Raw genomic sequence first — 19,924 nt, forward strand, 5'->3', positions numbered from 1 at the left:
GCCAGTCCATAAACATTAAAAATACACAAGGTTCAAAAGTATAGCCACAAGATGTAAATATTATACATGTTAACATGATTTAAGTGTGATAAAATACCTTACTAGCCTTATCTGTGTAAAGTTATATCCAATAACCCTGCGGATTACTTTGTTAACATGCATCACGTAATCATGACAGCAAAGTTGTAATATTGGATATAACTGTACACACATAAGGCTGCATTATATTTAATGTTTATGTCTTGTGGCTATACTTTTGAGACCGTGTGGATTGTAACTGTTATGGACTGGCCTCTTTGACTTTAATTGTAAGTGTCTTACTGTAATCACAATTTTTGCTTTTACTAGTTGGGACTAGTTGAAATGATTGTTTGTGGTAACCAACTGTCTGCCAATTTATATATATAAGACTGCCTGATATGCCTTATTTTACTGTACAACCCAACAGATCAAAAAATTACTCCACTGTGTAATCTTATGGTAAATGTTTCTGCGCAATATTTGAGCAGAACTGACTTGTATGAATGCCATAACAACACTGAGAGCTTCCGGTGTTGAGGGTCACTGGGACATGCCCGATGTTTCTCATCGATGGAGTAGGTGGGCTGTTCTCTACATGAACACTCAAAATGTTATCACATTATCTGGAAAATAGACAGTGCCACTTGTTATAAACAGTAGACTTCCGGAGAGACTTCAAGAAAGCTCAGACATTTATCTCCTGGGTACTACAAACTTGTTCTTGATCATGTCAAATCCACCGCCAGCACCAGAGCAGTTGAGTCCCGTCACCCCTCCGGTGACTAAAGAACTATTCGGCGACTGCTGGAGCTGTCGGTTGCTCTCAGGCGGTGGGCTGCTGGCTTGATGGGTTTATGTCTACATGCAAGCGCGTAAAACAATGCGTATTGGTGGTTCCACATCTATGGGCACAGTAGGCTAGATCGTATTTGCGGCAGGTTAGATAATCGTGACATTCTCTTTGGAGGAGTTCTGAGAAATGTACACTGCCAGACAAGAGTTGAATGTTTTTTTGTTTGTTTGTTTTGTTTTTTTTGTTTTTTCATGATCCTAAAACCTTTCTTATCTAAAGGCTTATGCTTTGAAAATTGCTTTGTAGACTAAAATAAATTGTGCCTACACAAAGTCCATGTGTTCATGCTCAGATTGTGCAGAGCTATTCTACAACTCTTGGCAAAAATGATGGACTCACCACACTTAGAGGATGTTCACCTAGCTTTTTTACTTCATAGCAAATAAACAAATCACAGATATGAAACAGAAAATGTTTTGTTTAATAGCTGAACATGGCTTCGTGAAACATCCCTCAAACAAATTAAATTACATTATTTTAATTAATGGCATATTTTTTTTCCAGATCAAGTAGAGGATAAATTTATGGAATCACTCAATGTTGAAGAAAAAAACAAAAAACAAAAAAACAAAAACAAAACACAATTTGTACTTTGTTGCTACTCTTCTGGCTTTTATGACAGCCTGAATTCTTTTATGCATGGACATCACTAATGAAAAACAATATTTTCCATCAAGCTGGTTCCATTTTTCTCGAATAGCGGTTGACAGATCAGCTTTGCAGGCTGGAGCCTTGTCATGGACCAAGTTTTTCAATTTCCACCATAAATTTTCAATCGGACTGTTTGCTGGCCTTGTCATTGAGTTGATATGCCTTTCCTGAAGAAGAGCTTTAACACTCTTTGCTCTGTGGCAAGATGCATTATCATCCTGAAAAATGACTTCATCATCACCAAACCTATTTTCTATCGATGGAATAAGAAAAGTGTCCAAAATTTCAATGTACCTGTGCATTGACTGTTGAGGTAATGATTGCCATCTCCCCTGGTCCTTTACCTGACATGCGACCCCATATCATAAATGACTGGGGAAATTTGATTGTTTTCTTCAGGCAGTCATCTTTATGTTTCATTAGAACGGCACCAGACAAAAGTTCCAGCATCATCACCTTGGCTGATGCAGATTTGTGATTCATCACTGAATATCACTTCCATCCAATCATTCACACTCCATGATTGCTTCTCTTTAGCCCACTGTAGCCCTGTTTTCTTCTGTTTAGGTGTTAGTGTTGGTTTTCGTTTGACTTTTCTACATGTAAATCCCATTTCATTCAGCCGATTTCTTACAGTTCTGTCACAAACATTGACCCCTGTTTCCACCCATTTGTTTTTCATTTGTTTTGTTGTGCATTTTCTATTTTCAAGGCATATTGCTTTGAGTTTTCTATCCTAAGGCTTTGATGACTTCCTTGGTCTACCCGTATGTTTTCTTTTTATAACCTTGCCATTTTGTTTATACTTGCACCATATTTTAGACACACCTGACTGGGAACAACCAACTTCTTTTGCCACAATCTGTGTTGGATTTCCTTCTTGAAGGAGTTTTATAATCCTTTCCATTGTTTCAAATGACAACTCTCGTTAGGCCCATGTTTCCTTTCAATTCGCCATGTCCAACAGCTCATTAAGGTCTGTAAGCACTCTCTTTTAACTGCAGACTAATTAGCATTTTTAGACTTGTGCCGGTATTTGTTTTAGAAATGCAAATTTGATTCCATAATTTTTTCCTCAACATTGAGTAATCCCATAATTTTTTCCTCTACTTGATCTGGCAAAAAAATATGCCATTAATTAAAATGATGTAATTTTATTTGTTTTGAGGGATGTTTCACGAAGCCAGAATGTTCAGCTATTACACAAAAATGGTTTTGTTTTATATTTGTGATTTGTTTATTTGCTACGAAGTAAAAAAGCTAGGTGAACATCCTCTAAGTGTGGTGATTCCATAATTTTTTGCCAGGTGTTGTATGCAGAAGTTGGCTACTTTGAAGAAGCTTCTTAAAGTAATTATTTTTTGGTCACTACATAATTCTCATTTTCATGTATTATTTTTAAAGAACAGGTTACTATAATTCTAAAAAAGTAGTAATAATTAAGAAATTAGTAGGTGTGTCAATACTTTTGAGTGGTAGTTTATACAATTAATAAAACCAGAACTGACTTTGTTCCTTCTTGCCAGGTTTGGCTGCCTGGGGCATCATAGTGATTGCGGATCCAGTGGGAAAGGCGACAAAGAAATCATAGTTTTGCAGAAAACTGATGGTCTACACTCATGTCCTGTCCTCTGATGTCCATGGACAAAGGCACAGTGGCATGATGCTGCAAAACTGATGCTAATTTGAAATACTGTGAGAGTGTAATGAAGTTACATAATTCAGCCATGTTTCATTTAATGTCTTTATTTGAAAGTCTCTTTCTTGATTATGACTTCACAAAGAGATTCCAATGATTCAGCTTACAGAAAACATCACTCTAGCCAAGTGTACAAATTAATTTGCTTTTATATTACAATTCTCCCAACAGGAATGTCCTACTGATCAGGCAAACGGAAATGCTACGGATTCCAGTAAACATCTATTAAGTTTTGAACAGCAATTTATGAGTTGGCATTGGGTCCCTTCTTTTTCCCGAAAGTAGGCACAACATTCACGAAGCGTCGGTTGTACTGAATTCTCCTCTTTGCCCTGCCTGTCTTTTTCTTCTTCTTCTCCTGCTTGTCCACCTAAAAAGATCAAAACCGGAGCACAAATTGAACACTGACTGATCTCATTTTGCTTCAATTTACACCTAAGGGATCTTTATAATTAAGAGGTGATGAGATATCAAACCTCAGAATGAGAAATGTTATTACACAATAGTATCAGATCTTGAATGCACTGAATGTAAAAGGTATTTGTACTAATGTTCCTTATTTGTAATTGTACAAAGCACACATAAAATATCAGACGCATATAAATGGCTTATTTTGAGTATGTATTAATATAAAACATAAACCTCTTTAAGAGTATGCATGCTTGTCACTTACCTTTGGGGTTTGGCCTCTGACTTTTCCTGCTCTAGCCAGGGAGCCGTGGACTTTGCCTTTGGGTGGGAATAGGTTGTACGTATGACAATGTATCCAAACCAAGATGGCACCTCATATGGCAACCATGTTCCTCACATTTATTTAGTCTGATTTATTTATTAATCCCCATTCATTTAGGTCTATCACCATCTAATTTCTCATAAATGCAATCACACTAGGACAATAACCTACTAACTTGAGTTTCAGAAGAAAAAAACGACATATTGTTTCTGCCGACTGTTTACAATAGGATTCATAACACCCTCTGTCTTCAATAACACTGGCATGATGACTGGTCACAGGTACAAATCATTTAATTACATAAACACAGGTTTAGTCCTTACCTCCCAACAGTCTTGATGAGACATCAAGAGTGCTGAACTCCTCAATACCAGACTGACAAATCAACGCCTCATCCTGGAGGGGTACCCCACAGAGTGAAATGATCTGATCATCACAGACAAGTCCCTCCAAAGCCTCAATCTGAGCCTGAAAAAACAAACAGTTGAATTAATAAAATAACTTTACAGTTCTTGTTCAAATTTGTCTGCACTATATAAAAATGAAAATATGATCGGACAAAGAAAAAAAGTACCTTGATATGAGCAACAGTCTCTGACCCATTCAGCTGAATAGAGTGCAATGTCTGGGCACGTACAAATAACTGCATGGCCGATCTTCACAAAACAAAACAGAGAATAAAAACACGCAATCACTTTGACAATAGTTACAATAAACACAGTACCCCCAACAAAAGCATGTATTTATATGTTGAGAGTAAAAATCAATATCGATACCTATTAACGCCAAACACACGATATCTACTTGAGAAAGTCTGAATTGTTTATATGACTCCACTCTAGATAGTACCGAGATCCTGCGCAGTGCGCATGCTCATTGTATTAGGGGCCGTTCACACCAAACTCATCATACAAAGAAATATCACGCATTAAAGCGGGAAACAAAATACAGAAGAAGCTAAACTTAGACAAATACACAATGAACGACAGCAAAGGCTCTTTTCAGTTGTACCAGTGAATAAACATACGTGAATAAACCCGCATCACTTATACTCAACATATATGATTAATTAACGTATGGTATCTAATATATTATGAATTCATTTTGTTAAAACAAACCGCAAAGGGTGAGTCATTAGTTCACTGCTATATATATATATATATATATATATATATATATATATATATATATATATATATATATATATATATATATATATATAAACATTTAAATAACAGAATTTGAAATAATTTAGCAAAATCGTTGTTTTCCGTCGTCTTTCATGTCGACACGCCCCTTCCTATTTCCAACATCGCAACTCGGGTCTCATCTAGACTCTAGAGTTTGTTCGGAATTTTTAATCACGATGTTTCCGACCCACTTGAAGGGCACTTTTAACTGTTAAGAACGCGTCTCAATATACCACATGTTTCTAGCTTTTTTTCCTTCTTCTTTTTTTTTCTCTCGCGAATGGACGTTTTCATTCTGAACAGCCCCTTGTGCTCATTTAAAAGTCCCCCGCGCAGCATCTATAGCACACGTTTTATTAAAATATTTTTGTGCGTATTAATTTTGGTACATATAATTGAATGTTATAAATATATATTTATAATATACACGGGGCAAGTTTTATGTGGAGGAAGTTTCGACGAACATTTATTTTGACTTCTTCCCCCTATTGTTAAATAAAATACTTTATACAAAGTTGTGACGTAAAAGTTTCTTCTGTGTTTTGCATTTTTTCCCCCCACCCGTATTCTGGCAGGTCCCGCCTCCTGCGTTCGGATTGGCTATTAAGAGCTACTTACCGCGGTCTGCGATTGGCCAGTTGAGAAGTCGTTCATTTAGCCTTAGTAACCAGAGTAAACAGAGGGACATCATATCGTATAAGTTGCAGAAAAACAAACGGCCACTAAGTTCGAAGTTCAGTGCGAATTTTAAATAGTTAATATTAGAAGAGACAAAACTATCACATGCATTTAAATCAGCTGTTTAAAGCTTTGTCGATTAATGTTATAATGGGGGTGATTTAATATCGCAGCTTCAAGTGCATTTACGTGTATTTACTCTTTGCTGTCCTATACAACTGATAGACCTATTCACTCAGGAGCGTAGATTCCAGGGGGGATGGTGGGGAGGTAACCCTCAAGCGGATCAAGTTGTGTTCTGAACTCGTGACTACGTTAGTACAGCTAGTAAAAACATGCATCAAACATCCACACCAATCCAGCCTTGTATTTTTATTTATTTTTTTATTTTTTTATTATAGATATGCAGCCAATAACCTACAAACAAGGAAGTTTTAAATAATGCCTAAACTAAAGACTCTGCTAACTACATTCATCTGACTCGATACATGTGTTAACAGACTATGATAATGGTCTACTCGAAAAACACATTGTTTCCTAGAGCTGGCAGAAAATACTCAAAACAGACACAAGCAGCGTATCTATCAATGGCAAATAATATAATATTGAGCAGCAGCGGTCGGAGTTGCATTGGAGTGATGTCACCTCCCCTCTTCGAATGATTGGCTAGAGGAGGAGCTGTCAATCAAGAACTAGTGGACGCAAAAACGCCCCCTGATTTACATGTGACTCTACTCACAAGTTTTGAAAAATCAAGTGCAGAACTTGGATACAAAAGCAAAAGAAAAAAACAGCATAAGCGTACAAAAAAAAAAAAAAAAAAATTAAATGAAAATATGAGCAAAATTGTCAGAGAGCACAAAAACAGTAATATAACCAAGGAAAACATGAGTTTATTTGCAATTCTGATGACTTTGCTTTAATTTTTTTGTTGTTTTGCAGCATATTATAAATATTTATATATTTTTGATTCATGCTTGTTTTTTTTTATCTGTTCTTATTATTTTGATCTGCGCTTTTTATTTATTTTTGCGCTCATTATTATTTTTTTTATCTGCGCTTATTTTTTGGTTCAGGCTTATTATTTTGATTCATGCTTATTATTTTTGGATCCGTGACCGCAATACATTTGGTGGGATTTTGATCCCATAGGGACTGCCCCATCAGGTAAGAACACAGATCATTTTATATTCTCAAACTGTGGGATATGTATAGTAACCAGGGGCGGAGCCAGGAGTTTTTCACAGAGGTGGCCGGGCAGGGGCCAGTGATCAGTCTGTGGTGGCACAGAAATTTTCGGGCAGTACATGTTAAGTCTTGTGCCCTTAAATGGCAATTGTGAGTGAGGTGGCCAATGGGGTCCATGGCCACCCCTGGCCACCCCCTAGCTCCGCCACTGATGGTAACGTTACAGTATAAATATGTTTGACCCAACTGAAGTTAAACTTACAATGTATACATCATGCATCATTTATGCAACAACATATGCAGTTGTTACAATCCATATAAATGACCTAAAACAATGAATGTTTTGCGTCACATGGAAATGTCTCCATTTGTATTATTACGAAAGTTTTTTTTGTGATATGGTCACAGATGTTCATTATGTTTTATATCTGTTTTATGTGTTTACACAGACAGTCCACCTTCTCTACTGTACATGATCCGCAGCTCCAGAATGCACAATGTGCCTGTGTACTCTGACATCAAGCATGGACATCAGCACAGCACTCTGCTCCGAAAGGTCGAGGGAGACATAGGGGTGAGTGTTATGAATTGAGGTGTTTCTTAAATTAAATTGTTCCACTTGTATTAAAGATCTGAGAATGCTTTGTCACATGTATATTAACCTAACTAAGATTAAACTTATTAATCATTTTCCAGGGCCTGAACAAGGATGTTAAGGAATTCCTGCTGGGGCTAACAGGCAGAGAGCCTCCAACACAGGTCAATGAAGTAACTGGGACCATCAGAATTAAAGGGCAGCTTGAAAAAGAGCTGAAGAACTGGCTACTGAAGAAGGGATTTTAATTAAATAATAAAACAGTGGCCTGACTGAATCAAACAAAGTAACAATACAAAACAATGCAAAACAAAAGAACTGAAAGGAAATATGAAATAAAGTTATTTATTGTAAAGTTCTTTATTCTTTATAATTTATCATATCTGTTCCATTTCCAGTGTTTGTTTTTTGCTATTGTAGTAACATATTAGGTTTGTAAATATAATATACTTGTTATCCTGGTATTAAGCATGGACAAAAAATAAATGCAATATATTGTCACAAAATCCTATCTCCAGTATCTATGTCTGGAAAATGGCAAAAATCCATCCATCCTATTTTCAGATATATTGTCAGAAAGACTGTCAGATATACTGTCCAATTAATCTATCCATCCATACATCCATAACATTTACAGATATATTGTCGGAAAGACTGTCAGATACTGCATGCAGTCCTATCCATCCATCCAATTTTCAGGGCCTGTATTCACAAAGATTTTTATCTTACCATTAGGAGTTCTCCAAAGAGTTCCTAGCTAAGAGTTTTTGCTTAAAAGCTATTCACAAAACTGCTAAGTGCTAGTTTTACTAAGGAAATCTTAATTTTAGAGTAAGCAGAGTTGACCTTGTTGCAATGGATGACGTCACATTTTATGAGTGCGCTCTTTTAAATCGCACAAAGTAATTGGTAGACAGGTAAGCGCTATTTCTCAGCAAATTCCTCATAGACAGATAGTGGAATATATATATATATATATATATATATATATATAACAAATATAATATAGACAGTTAGCCAAAAATATATATCAAATAGGCTATAATAAATTCTGAGAAAATCTCACCGCTACTTTATTTGGAAATGTACCACCCCATCTGAGACCACAGAGGTGTTTGTGTATGTTAAGTTCTTGCTAACTAATTAGAGTAGTTTTGTTTGCAAGACAACATGAAATCAAAATGAAGCCTATTTACTGTATGTAACAATGATTCAGACAGTTTTGGACTTTGGATGTATTGCGTATGGATCAGCATCTAATCAGTTAGCGAGATTAGATAAAGTACAGTATCAAGCACTGATAATTTGTTATGGAGCTTTACCATCTTCATCAAATGCAGCATTGCAGGTGGAATTAGGAAAAATGCTATTGAAAATCAGGAGGAAACAATTGCTGATGTCATATTGGACAAATTTACAAGGTCAAACTAAAACTCATCCTACAGTAAAGGCAATAAATTAATACTGGGAGCATGGAAAGGGAAAGAGTAATAGCTTTGGCTGGGTAGTTTGGGATTTAGTAAGTGAAATGGGTTTGAATGAATACACCAATAGTGGTTTTATCCCCATTACCTCTGGATTATGCTTCAACCAAGAGTAGATTTAAATTTGTTAGAAATTAGCAAGGACAGAGTGAGCAAGAAGCAGATAAGGTCATTGAGTATTCATGGTCAAGATATGGTACACTAAATCATATATTCACAGATGCATCATTGGATCCTGAAACAGGATATGTAGGGATTGCATATGCAATGCCAAAAAAGGAAATTTCAGTGTGGAAAAGGATATCTGACCACCTATCAGTGTATACCGGGGAGTTTGTCACCACTGGCAATTCAATGGATTAAGGATTTTCGGTTAAATCATACAATCATTTGCTCTGACTCCAGTTTGGCTCTTTTAAGTCTTGTAGCTCAACAGTCAGACATTAGGCAAGATATAATTCTGGAAATTTTGCAGTGTTTGTATAGATTACATCAGGCAAATATAGAAATAAGGTTCTTGTGGGTCCCGGCTCATGTGGGTATTGAGGGAAGCAGATCGGTTGGCAAAGCAGGCTTTAGAAAAGAGTGAAGTTGATCTTCATATATCACATAGTAGATCAGAGATTAAATCTATAATTAAAAAGGAAGTATACAAAGAATGGCAGCACGATTGGGACATCTATATCTAGTACAAGTACAGTAGAGAGAGGAAGAGCTTCTTATAGGAATATGGTTGAAGAAAACATAATATCAACAATGAGATTAGGGCATACAGGATTAAATAAATCGTTGCTTTTAATAGGAAAACATCCAACAGGAAAGTGTGAGTGGTGCGGAGAAGGGGAAACAGTAGAATGTGTATTCATTCATTGCTGGAAGTATATAGGGGAAAGGGAAAAATTATTGGTGGAGGTCAGGAGGAAGGGAGGGGAAATGCTAACATTAAGGAATATTTTAAAGCCAGAAATGGGAGCACTGATACAGTTTCTGAAATCTACAAGTTTAATAAAAAGGATATAGAGATATGTAGGCCTAGGGCGAGAGAGAAAGAGATATAGGTATGTAAAAGTTTGTGTAGATTTGTGAATGTGTAGTATATGTGCAAATATATTTGTATGCAGATAGGAAGGTATGGTTAGATGGATTTACACTAATATAGTATAATAATTAATGTATCAAATATAGGTGATCGTATATAGTGTTGTGGACTGTGAGGGGCTCTAAGTGAAGGCTGGGGGAGCTGAACAAGCAGCGCCAGCCGAAACTGGAGCCCTGATGGTTCTGGGAGGAGGTAGTAGTAGTAGGAAGGAATACTCTCTGGTCCTTGCTAACACAAGGTAGCGGTAATGCTCTGTTTTAGATTGCGAGCCACCATAAATCAAGAGGACGTCATCACATTGCGACAAACAACGACGCTCTAACGTGGGGCGTCAGAATGAAGGCATAAGAAAGTACTTATGAAAAATATTCCTTTCTTTTTCATTGATTTGATATTCTGTGGATACCAAGAGCGCAAACACAAATGTCTATTAGGTAAGAAAATGCATGGAAACTGCACTGTTTACTAAAGCTGTAGACATGTAATTGAATTTTAACGCTGCATTTGTGATTATTTACATATCTATCCTCGTTTTACTTAATCATTATAACTTTATATATATTAGTTTTAATTGCAGATCATAACTATTATACCAGCACAATCTACATCGATAAACGATCTGCTCATGGATCCTGTTGTTAGACGTAAAATCCCTGCCTGTGTGCGTTCATTACTGACGGATATTGCACCAAAGAAAGAACAACACTTAAGTGACTGGTCAGAAACAGACCCTGAAACAATTACCAAAGATGGGATGTTACTTCCCAAAAGAGGAACCTCTGAAACTCCCCTGACGCCAGCTGATGGGACAGAGGGTGCATCCTCTGATGGAAATGTAGCGCCATCTCTAAAGCCATGTGGGCTTTGTTTATGTAAACCTTCCTGTTACACCTGCCCCAGGTGTAACATCCCATATTGCGGACTGACTTGTTACCGGAGTCCGGATCACTCTGGATGCTCAGAGGAGTTCTACAAAGAGTCTGTGCTTTTGGAGCTGAAATCTCAAGGAGTCACAGATGAAGAAGGGAAAAGCAAGATGCAGGAAATTCTGTTAAGACTCAGACAAAGTGCACAGAGTGAAGGAGGGATGGAGAATTTGTTAATGAACTTGCAGGAAGAGACTGGAACTAGTGTGACTGAGCGGGACGCACATGCTCTGGAGTTGCTTTCAAGGTTAGCAGAGATTCAATCAGCTGGGGAAACGAAAAGCCAGGAAGCACAAGAGATATTGAAAAAACTGCAAGATATTGATGTCACAGATGGGAGTGATGAAGAAGGAGTTCATTTAGCAGAGAAGTTAGCGGGGCTGGATGTTGACTCTCTCTCAGAGGAGGAGCTCTGGTCTTTGTTGTCTGCCCAGGAGAAGGAGAAATTTGAAGGACTGGTAAAAGGAGGAAGTATTGGAGGGCTGGTCGTCCTGTGGAGCCCCTGGTGGGAGAGGCATGAGAAAGAGACTAAAGCACTTATAGAAGAAATCAAATCTGAGAATGATGAAAAAATGCACAGTGTGAATGAGAAAAAAGATGGACTAACAAAGACCAGTGTTGAAAACATTAAAGAAGAAGGTACAAGTAAAGTGAAATCTGAATTAGGAACAAAACAGGAGCTTATTAAAAAGAAAGAGGCAAGTAAAAAGGATAGATCCAAATCTGATGTCCCTCCAATAAGTGCCAAAATCTCACCTCTCCGCACGTTGTCCTCAAACCCATCTCCGTTAGTGCGGTACAACCTAGTCAATGCTCTTTATGGATACACGTTCTCGCTTTGTCTCTTCAATGGGGACATCTCAGAACCAGAAATGTTGATGGAGTTCTGCCTGGACGTGCTGGCCATTTCAGAGGCTCTGGGTGGGGGACGGGTCTTCAACTCTGTCCCAGAAGCTATTGAAGCTGGAATAACAGCTGTTTCTGCAGGAGGATACTTTGACGGTGATGACCCTTCAGCTCCGCTAAGAGCGGTGGAAGCAGTGGCACATGTTCTGTCTGGAGAGAGCAGAGAGGACACCATAGGATATTCACTGTCAGCTTTGTCCCAGCTGCGTGCAGCTTTGAATAAAGCGAAGGCTTCTGTTGCCAAGGAAGACAAGCAGACGAGACGGATGTATTTTCAAGCCTGGAAGAAGTGTGAGTTTTTCCAGTCTTGGGTCAAAGAGAGTCCTAAAGTGGTGAGGGATCTGGCAGGATGGGTTTGGAGGGACTATGAGAGAAGAGAGGTTGAGAGGATGCAATTACAGAGAGAGAAGGAGGGTTTAGAGGAGGGAATGAAAACATGTAGAGGAAAAGCGATGTTGATAGAAGAGATTGAGTGAGATTGTAATTATGACAATAATACATGTATAAAATAATACTGACAACCTATAAAATAATTGTAATGAATTAAAGTAATTAAAAAGAATGTGTCTAATGTTACCTTTTCCTTTCTGAGTTAAAGAATATTCTGGGTGTAATCAAATGAAGCTCAATCGACAGCATGTGGCATAATGATGATAAGCGCAACAAAAAAAATAATATTTCGACTCGTCCCTCCTTTTCTTTCAAAAAAGCAAAAATCTGGTTTCCAGTGAGGCACTTACAATGGAAGTGAATGGGGCCAATCTGTAAATGTTAAAATACTCACTGTTTCAAAAGTATCGCCACAAGACAAACAATATGCATGTTAACATGATTTTAATGTGATTACATCACTTACTAACATTTTCTGGGTACTTCGTTGCCATGATTGTGTAACACTGTGAACCATAAAATGCAGATTTAAACAAATTTACAGCTCAAATGTACACATACAAAAACAAATACGTGATTTTTAACAGAATAATTTATACAAGTGCTTTCATAAAATGATAAGCTTCACATTTCTGTCTTTAAACCCTCCAAAAATTGGCCCCATTTACTTCCATTGGAAGTGCCTCACTGTAAACTTGATTTTTGCTTTTTTTAAAGAAAAGGAGGGACGAGTCTAAAAACATTTTTTTGTGTGGTAATCAACATTATGCCAAAAAAAGTTACTGATTGAGCTCAACTGGTATTGAACCCAAAACATGCCTCTAAACATGTATGCCAGTGGAACAGAGACATGGGAGTATATATATTTAAATCACATGTTTGGTGTTGTATTACTACTGGCTGTAATTTTATAGCTTTTACAATCGTTTTATATTGCCTGATGCTACAGACTAATCAGAGGTTCAGAAAACACTACGAAGACTCATGATATTGTAAAATATATTTACTAATTTTTTTTTTCATAAACAATTGAATGAATATTTAGCAAGGTTAGAATGCAACAAAAAACAACATATGCAAATTGCAATCAATAGATGCCATTTGTTGACAGAGGTTTATGTTGTGTTGGAGTATTTATTTTGATCCTCAGTATGTCGATCCAAAGTGGATTTCCAGAAGTGGCCTCCAATTCTGCATCTAAATGGATGACAGCTTCAACATACTTTAGTGGTCCTGTTTGTAGCTTTGTTGTGATCCAACAATCTGTTGATCTTAAACTGTTCAGAACACATCAGTCTGAATTAGTAAATGTAAGGTATTATTCTGTAGGGCACTCGTTTGCAGTAGGTGTCCCAGGCCAGTCCATACTTGGCTCTGCAATGATTCTCATCCCTGGCCTCTCGGTGGATAAGAAGAATGGTGAAATATATGACATAGAAATAAGGTAGAATATGTGACATTCCTAAAAAAACAAACAAAACAAAAAAACAAGGTATTGAGTGAGGGTAAGCACTTTAAAGGTGTTTGTTTTGTCTATTATAAAACAAGTATTTTAGACCTGTATGATCAGTGATGTTCATCTTTTTAAAACCCCTTATTATGCATTACAAAGACATGATAAATGCATAACTGAAACAGGGGACAGCAGTTAAAATAACTCGACCCATTACTTACCACATGGCAGGGACCACGCCAGAGCCATGAGAAGGTCCCCCAGGTAGTTTGGATGCCTGACAAACCCCCACCATCCTGACACCAACAGACGCTTCCCTGTTGCTGTGGCGATAGTTTCCAGGTCTACAAGTAAAAAGCCAGAAAAAAGGAGGATGGATGGAATTCATTATATATGCTCCACATGTAGGCCTTCATTTGGTCTCCACTATGTTTAGTTACATACTGATAATGTGTTCAAGAACAATGCTCATTGGATTAAAAAATCAAAGTATATAGCATATTATTATAATCAGCAATGTGCATTATGTAATACTGACGTGCTACACTTTTATGTGTGGGGTCTCTCCTGAATTGGTTTTTCTGAGAGTTGGACTTCCGGAAGATGTAAAAACCAATTCCTGTAAAAGATTGGACAGAGAAGGGTTAGAGATCGGATTGTTTATCTATGTGGGAAAATAAAAGCAAACTTAAAGCAAACTTGCAGTGCTACAAGAGAAAATTATATTATCTTAAAGGGATAGTTCACCCAAAAATGAAAATTCTCTCATCATTTACTCACCCTCGTGCCATCCCAGATGTGTATGACTTTCTTTCTTCTGCAGAACACAAAAACCCACTAACCCTTTTTAGAAGAGTATTTCAGCTCTGTTGGTCCATACAATGCAAGTGAATGGTGACCAAAACTTTGAAGCTCTAAAAAGCACATAACGGCAACATAAAAGTAATCCATACCACTCCAGTGGTGTAATCCCTGTCTTCTGAAGCGATTCAATCAGTTTTGGGTGAGAATATCAAAATATAAGGCTTAACATCAGCAGTCTCCAGAGAATATTCATTTTTGGGTGAACTATTCCTTTAAATCGCAAGTACAAAAAATAACTGTGGATTACATAACATTACCATTTAGAAGGATAATTCCCGCTGCTCCAAGGATACTAAGTGACTGAGGGTGCACAACCAAAAACATGGCCTGAAGACAATATGTGAAAGGAACCCAGGCCAGATCACCAAACGCCAACATGAACCCAAATCCATCATGCACAATATCCATAGTAGTAAGAACAGCTTCCTGCATAGACAAGGAAAAAGCAGAATGTGGAATAAGTAGGATAAATGTTTGTCCCTCATTCTCTATATCCTAAATATTTCCTTTCAACATAATAAAAAGCATTTCAGAACTTATCAGACCAGTCTAGTTGTCACGTACTTCATTCCACAGAGCATCTGTCACATAGAGCAGCTGGAAGAAGTTCACAAGAAGCATAGCAAGAGATGGAGAGCCACCCAGCTCCACCTCTTTCATCAACATCCCCAGGTTTATTACCATCTGAGAAACAACAGTACAGGCAAGCAGAGAAAGACATATGGGTTCAAATACTTTGGTGTTTGTTCAACTAGTAATCAACATAGTACTTTAAAACATGCATAATCTGAACCAGCTGTACGGAACCATGAGGGTCTTCTGCTGTGAAGTATCTGGGCCAGTCTAGAGCTATATATGTGTGAATTTTTTTTTAGACTCTTACCCAGCCAATTAATCCAGGTCTGAGTTCACAGAAATATTTCAAGTCAAAGTTTCCTATGCGGGGGTTCAGCTCCCGCCCCATGAAGAAGTCATACAGGGGATTTCCTATAAATAACAATGTAAACTGTGAGAAGGCAAATATGAAGAAATGTAAAGACATCTGGAACATTTCGAAGTATTGTGTTTAATAACTGCCAGATGATCTGTCTGCATTATAAGACTTAATAACACTCACCTGTGTTTCCTCCAAGAGATAAGGCATGTTTAGAGGCCCAGAAGGAGCGGATATACAGGTACAAAGACAGCAGGTAGGACACAGAAATGGCACATATGGCTAGCGGCAACATGAGCTCGAACAGATACCCGAGTGGCATCCCAAGCCAAAGGCACACTGACAGCAGGATAGCAGTTATCCATAAGGCATGGAAACCTTAAAAATAAAGGTGAAAAGAAAATAATTTCCCTTTATCTCCTGTTTATTGTATAAACAAGAAACAGAGGACATTAAAGTTTAAACATGTCATGTATATACACAACTGTTTTTTTTTTTTTGTTGTTGTTTTTTGCAAAAGCTTGCTATAACTTCAATGTACTTAAAAGGTTACTTCACCCCCCCAAAAAAAATTCTGTCATCATTTACTCACCCTCATGTTGTTTCAAACCCATTTAACTTCCTTCCATGGAACACAAAGGGAGGTGTTAGGCAGAGTGTTATCCTCAGTCTCCATTCGATTTTGTTGAATGGAAAATAGATGCTATGAAAGTGAGAGGTGACTGAGTATTACGTTCTGCCTAACATCTCCTTTTGTAGTCCATGGAAGGAAATCAGACAACTTTGTAACAACATAAGGGTGAGTTACTGATTACCAAATTTTTGTTTATTTTTTTAGTTGACTATCCCTTTTAAGGAATATTCCGGGTTCAATACAAGTTAAAGTTATAGTCCACCCAAAATGTAATTTCTCTCATGATTTACTCAACCTCCTGGCATCCCAGATGTGTATTACTTTCTTTCTTCTGCAGAACACAAACAAAGATTTTTAGAATATTTCAGCTCTGTAGGTTCTCACAATGCAAGTGTATGGGTGCCAAAATTTTGAAGCTCCAAAATCCACATAAAGGCAGAATAAAAGTAATCCATATGACTCCAGTGATTAAATCCATGTGTTCAGACACGATATGATAGGTGTGGGTGAGAAACAGATCACTATTTAAGTCATTTTTTGTCATAAATTCTCCTCCCTTCCTAGTAGGGGGCGATATGCATGAAGAATGTGAATCACCAAAAACAGAAGGTGAAAGTGAAAATAAAGTAAAGATTGACAGAGCAGGGAGAATTTATAGTAAAAAAGGACTTAAATATTTATCTGTTTCTCACTCACACCTATCATATCACTTCTGAAGACATGGATTTAACCACCAGAGTCGTCTGGAGTACTTTTATGTTAGCCTTATGTTGATTTTGGAGCTCCAAACTTTTGGCACCCATTCACTTGCATTGAATAGACCTACAGAGTAGAGATATTCTAAAAATCTTTATTTGTGTTGTTCAGAAGAAAAAAGTCATACACATTTGGGATGGCATGAGGATGAGTAAATCATGATAATGATAATGTTTGACAAAAATTATTTTCATTTTTGGGTGAACTATCCCTTTAAGCTCAATCGACAGTAATTGTGGCATAATGTTGATTACCACCAAAATTATTTTGATTCATCCCTCCTTTTCTTAAAAAAATAAAATAAAAAAATGGAGGTTACAGTAGCACTTATAATGGAAGTAAATGGGGCAAACTTTTGGAGGGTTTAAAGGCAGAAATGTGAAGCCTATAATTTATAAAAGCACTTAACACATTAATTGTTCTGTTAAAACTCTGTTTTGTATTATTTGTGAACTGTATTATTTGAGCTGTAAAGTTGTTTATATCGTACAACAAAGTTGTAAAACTGTAAACAACTTTACACAGAAAAGGTTAGTAAGTCATTTTATCACACTGAAATCATGTTTACATGCATATAGTTTATGTCTTGTGGCCAGGGTTGGGGAGTAACGGAATACATGTAACGGGAATACGTATTTAAAATACAAAATATAAGTAACTGTATTCCACTACAGTTACAATTTAAAGTAATTTGAATACAGTTACATTCAAAAAGTATTTTGATTACTGAAGAGATTACTTTGCATTTTATTGTCATTTGTTTCATTTAATATTTTGTCCTTTCAGATGGAAAACATTTATTCATATAAATGATGTGATCCAAAGTGCATTTGAACAGCGGTGAAACACTTTCTTATGATGTGTTACATTCATACGAGCAGACAGAGAAGAAGTTTGAAGTAAGTTTGGAGCAGAAGAAATAGAAATAAACATTGTGTAAATTGTCAGCTTTACGCTAAGCTAAAATGCTATTTTTAGCCATTTTACATGCACGTTACCAGGCACGATCATATTTTTTTATCAAGAAAATTCACGATGGATCATAATTTATTTTTTCTAGTAAGACCTTTGATATTAGGGCAAAAATCATATTCTTGATAATAATGTTTGTATTGTTTTCCTGTAAAAATATCTAAAAATCCTTAAAATAAGATCAATTTGATTTATCTTGTTTTAGAAACAACACTGCATAAGATATTTAGGTTTTTCAGAGAATGTATTTTTAACGTGTATTTTGTCTTACTGTACTGGCAGAGTTTTTATAGTCAAATCAAGTGAAAAAATCTACCAGTGCTGAAGAAGTAATCCAAAGTATTTAGAATACGTTACTGACCTTGAGTAATCTAACAGAATACGTTACAAATTACATTTTACAGCATGTATTCTGTAATCTGTAGTGGAATACATTTCAAAAGTAACCCTCCCAATGCTTGCGGCTATACTTTTTAAACAGTGAGTATTAACACTTACAGATTGGCCCCATTCACTTCCATTGTAAGTGCCACACTGTTACCCAGATTTGTGCTTTTTTGTTTTAAGAAAAGGAAGGACGAGTCAAAATGAATTTATGTGGTAATCAACATTATGCCACAAATGCTGTCGATTAAACTTAACTTGTATTGTGCGTCGTGCCGCCCATGCCTAAATCCGCCACTGTTGCCCACCATATTCAATCTGTATAGGCCTATTGGAAAAGTTAACAAAGGAGGACGTTTCAGATCGACAGCTTACATTACCATTAATGGGATATTTCAGTCTGGATCCATCTCTGAGGACCAATCCTTCAGAAACCTATTAACAAATAAATCAGTTAGGCATAACATAGCCCATTTGAATGTGTTTTAGAGCAAGGAAGACCATAAAAAAACAAATTCAGGATCACCTCTCACCTTTCCCACCGGCAGCATGTAGAGAAAACTCTGCAAGGCGATCCATCCTGCAATCAGAACAGCTGCCACAGGGTCCCATAACTGGGCTGTGGGGGGTAGAGGAGGAGGCCACTGCAGGACACTGGCTGCTGGGGACCGACACACACTCAGCAGGTACAGAACTGTCAAAGGCAGGAACACAGGGATGCAGGTGGCACCTGGACAGGTGAGGAGATATGCAATTAATAAAGGCTAAGAAACATGATAAATCAGAAAAGAGGGTCACTGCATACACGTGTACACATGCATGTATGTAAAATAAAAATCCCTCACCAAAAGCACCTCCAAATTCCCTTTCAGTTGAGTGTGATGACTTGTGTTTGTTAGACTTCATTTTATCTGTTTGTGGACAAAGATGCAGTGAAAACTAAAACATTCAGCACTAGCTGACAGAAGTGTACATAAAGCAGTCTGCAGTCACAATATACGACAGTATATAATTTAAGCTACAGCGCAGCTGTTTTATTGCAGTAGTTGTGTAACATAGGCGTAGTAACCACGCTTATATGCGCGTAGACTTCAATGAATCAAACTAATAACCGCGTCGTAAGCCATTAGTAATTGAAATCGTACACATACATTCACAGAGGGTATTTTTCTCTTACCTGTCTTTCCCCACGAAATAATTAAATTGTATAGAGACTGTGTTCATCACTATATGACTGAGGAGGAGGAGGCGACGACGCATGCGTAGTTCCGCCCCAAACACGCTTTCGGCCTTTAATGTATCTGACCAATCAGCGTTTACCGCTGTAATCAGAAGAGTGTGGAGAGGCAGACAGCGAACCAATCAGATTAAGAAAACAACGGACGAATCCGCCCCCAATGTTTTTCTGACCAATGATGAGAGAGAGTCTTGTCTGGCTTCATTTACATTACATTCAACAACAGCAGAGAAAGATGATGTAAAATGTGGGTTTCTCCTCCCAAGGAACTGCGAGA

At 37.2% G+C, this 19,924-nt stretch overlaps 4 protein-coding genes and 1 long non-coding RNA gene across 6 annotated transcripts; 3 read left to right on the top strand and 2 right to left on the bottom strand.

The window, feature by feature from the left end:
* The first annotated feature begins 564 nt into the window (after positions 1-564).
* LOC127432944 (uncharacterized) lies at positions 565-3,533 on the top strand. Its single transcript, XR_007895816.1, has 3 exons — positions 565-959; positions 3,052-3,220; positions 3,396-3,533. It is a non-coding gene; the product is annotated as an uncharacterized LOC127432944 (long non-coding RNA).
* Positions 3,256-4,863, bottom strand: LOC127432943 (FAU ubiquitin-like and ribosomal protein S30). The gene is made up of 5 exons (XM_051684484.1): positions 4,734-4,863; positions 4,532-4,613; positions 4,281-4,425; positions 3,898-3,953; positions 3,256-3,594 (listed from the first exon to the last, which is right to left on the bottom strand). Exons 2-5 carry the CDS (start codon positions 4,604-4,606, stop codon positions 3,469-3,471), a joined length of 402 nt encoding a protein of 133 aa, XP_051540444.1. The 5' UTR covers positions 4,607-4,613; positions 4,734-4,863; the 3' UTR covers positions 3,256-3,468.
* A 1,221-nt stretch (positions 4,864-6,084) lies between these two features.
* Positions 6,085-7,856, top strand: LOC127432285 (39S ribosomal protein L49, mitochondrial-like). The gene is made up of 3 exons (XM_051683184.1): positions 6,085-6,095; positions 7,422-7,587; positions 7,710-7,856. The coding sequence occupies exons 1-3, from the start codon at positions 6,085-6,087 to the stop codon at positions 7,854-7,856; spliced, it is 324 nt and encodes a 107-aa protein (XP_051539144.1).
* A 2,623-nt stretch (positions 7,857-10,479) lies between these two features.
* LOC127432885 (uncharacterized) lies at positions 10,480-12,682 on the top strand. 2 transcript variants are annotated; one of them, XM_051684387.1, is made up of 2 exons: positions 10,480-10,625; positions 10,757-12,681. In XM_051684387.1, exon 2 carries the CDS (start codon positions 10,817-10,819, stop codon positions 12,497-12,499), a length of 1,683 nt encoding a protein of 560 aa, XP_051540347.1. In that variant the 5' UTR covers positions 10,480-10,625; positions 10,757-10,816; the 3' UTR covers positions 12,500-12,681. The 2 variants fall into 2 exon arrangements, with proteins under 2 accessions (XP_051540347.1, XP_051540348.1); XM_051684388.1 differs by having other exon boundaries at positions 10,486-10,625; positions 10,769-12,682.
* A 131-nt stretch (positions 12,683-12,813) lies between these two features.
* On the bottom strand, positions 12,814-19,683 carry LOC127432886 (delta(14)-sterol reductase TM7SF2-like). Its single transcript, XM_051684390.1, has 11 exons — positions 19,588-19,683; positions 19,256-19,321; positions 18,944-19,140; positions 18,791-18,845; positions 15,848-16,042; positions 15,614-15,717; positions 15,295-15,414; positions 14,988-15,156; positions 14,405-14,485; positions 14,088-14,210; positions 12,814-13,875 (listed from the first exon to the last, which is right to left on the bottom strand). Exons 2-11 carry the CDS (start codon positions 19,314-19,316, stop codon positions 13,715-13,717), a joined length of 1,266 nt encoding a protein of 421 aa, XP_051540350.1. The 5' UTR covers positions 19,317-19,321; positions 19,588-19,683; the 3' UTR covers positions 12,814-13,714.
* Between the last annotated feature and the right edge of the window lie 241 nt (positions 19,684-19,924).

Source organism: Myxocyprinus asiaticus, chromosome 42 (genome assembly GCF_019703515.2).
Source record: "Myxocyprinus asiaticus isolate MX2 ecotype Aquarium Trade chromosome 42, UBuf_Myxa_2, whole genome shotgun sequence".
NCBI lineage: Eukaryota > Metazoa > Chordata > Actinopteri > Cypriniformes > Catostomidae > Myxocyprinus > Myxocyprinus asiaticus.

Bases quoted from the DNA above. Each gene is read 5' to 3' on its own strand.
- LOC127432886 (XM_051684390.1), bottom strand. From the start codon at position 19,316: ATGAAGTCTAACAAACACAAGTCATCACACTCAACTGAAAGGGAATTT. The intron at 18,846-18,943 runs GTGAGAGGTGAT...ATTTGTTAATAG, and splicing joins ACATGCTGCCGGTGGGAAAG to GTTTCTGAAGGATTGGTCCT. The intron at 15,157-15,294 runs GTACGTGACAAC...TTGTCTATGCAG, and splicing joins CAGATGCTCTGTGGAATGAA to GAAGCTGTTCTTACTACTAT.
- LOC127432285 (XM_051683184.1), top strand. The intron at 7,588-7,709 runs GTGAGTGTTATG...ATCATTTTCCAG, and splicing joins AGGTCGAGGGAGACATAGGG to GGCCTGAACAAGGATGTTAA.
- LOC127432885 (XM_051684387.1), top strand. From the start codon at position 10,817: ATGGATCCTGTTGTTAGACGTAAAATCCCTGCCTGTGTGCGTTCATTA.
- LOC127432943 (XM_051684484.1), bottom strand. From the start codon at position 4,606: ATGCAGTTATTTGTACGTGCCCAGACATTGCACTCTATTCAGCTGAAT. The intron at 3,954-4,280 runs GTAAGGACTAAA...TCCCACCCAAAG, and splicing joins CTCATCAAGACTGTTGGGAG to GCAAAGTCCACGGCTCCCTG. The intron at 3,595-3,897 runs GTAAGTGACAAG...TGATCTTTTTAG, and splicing joins TCAGAGGCCAAACCCCAAAG to GTGGACAAGCAGGAGAAGAA.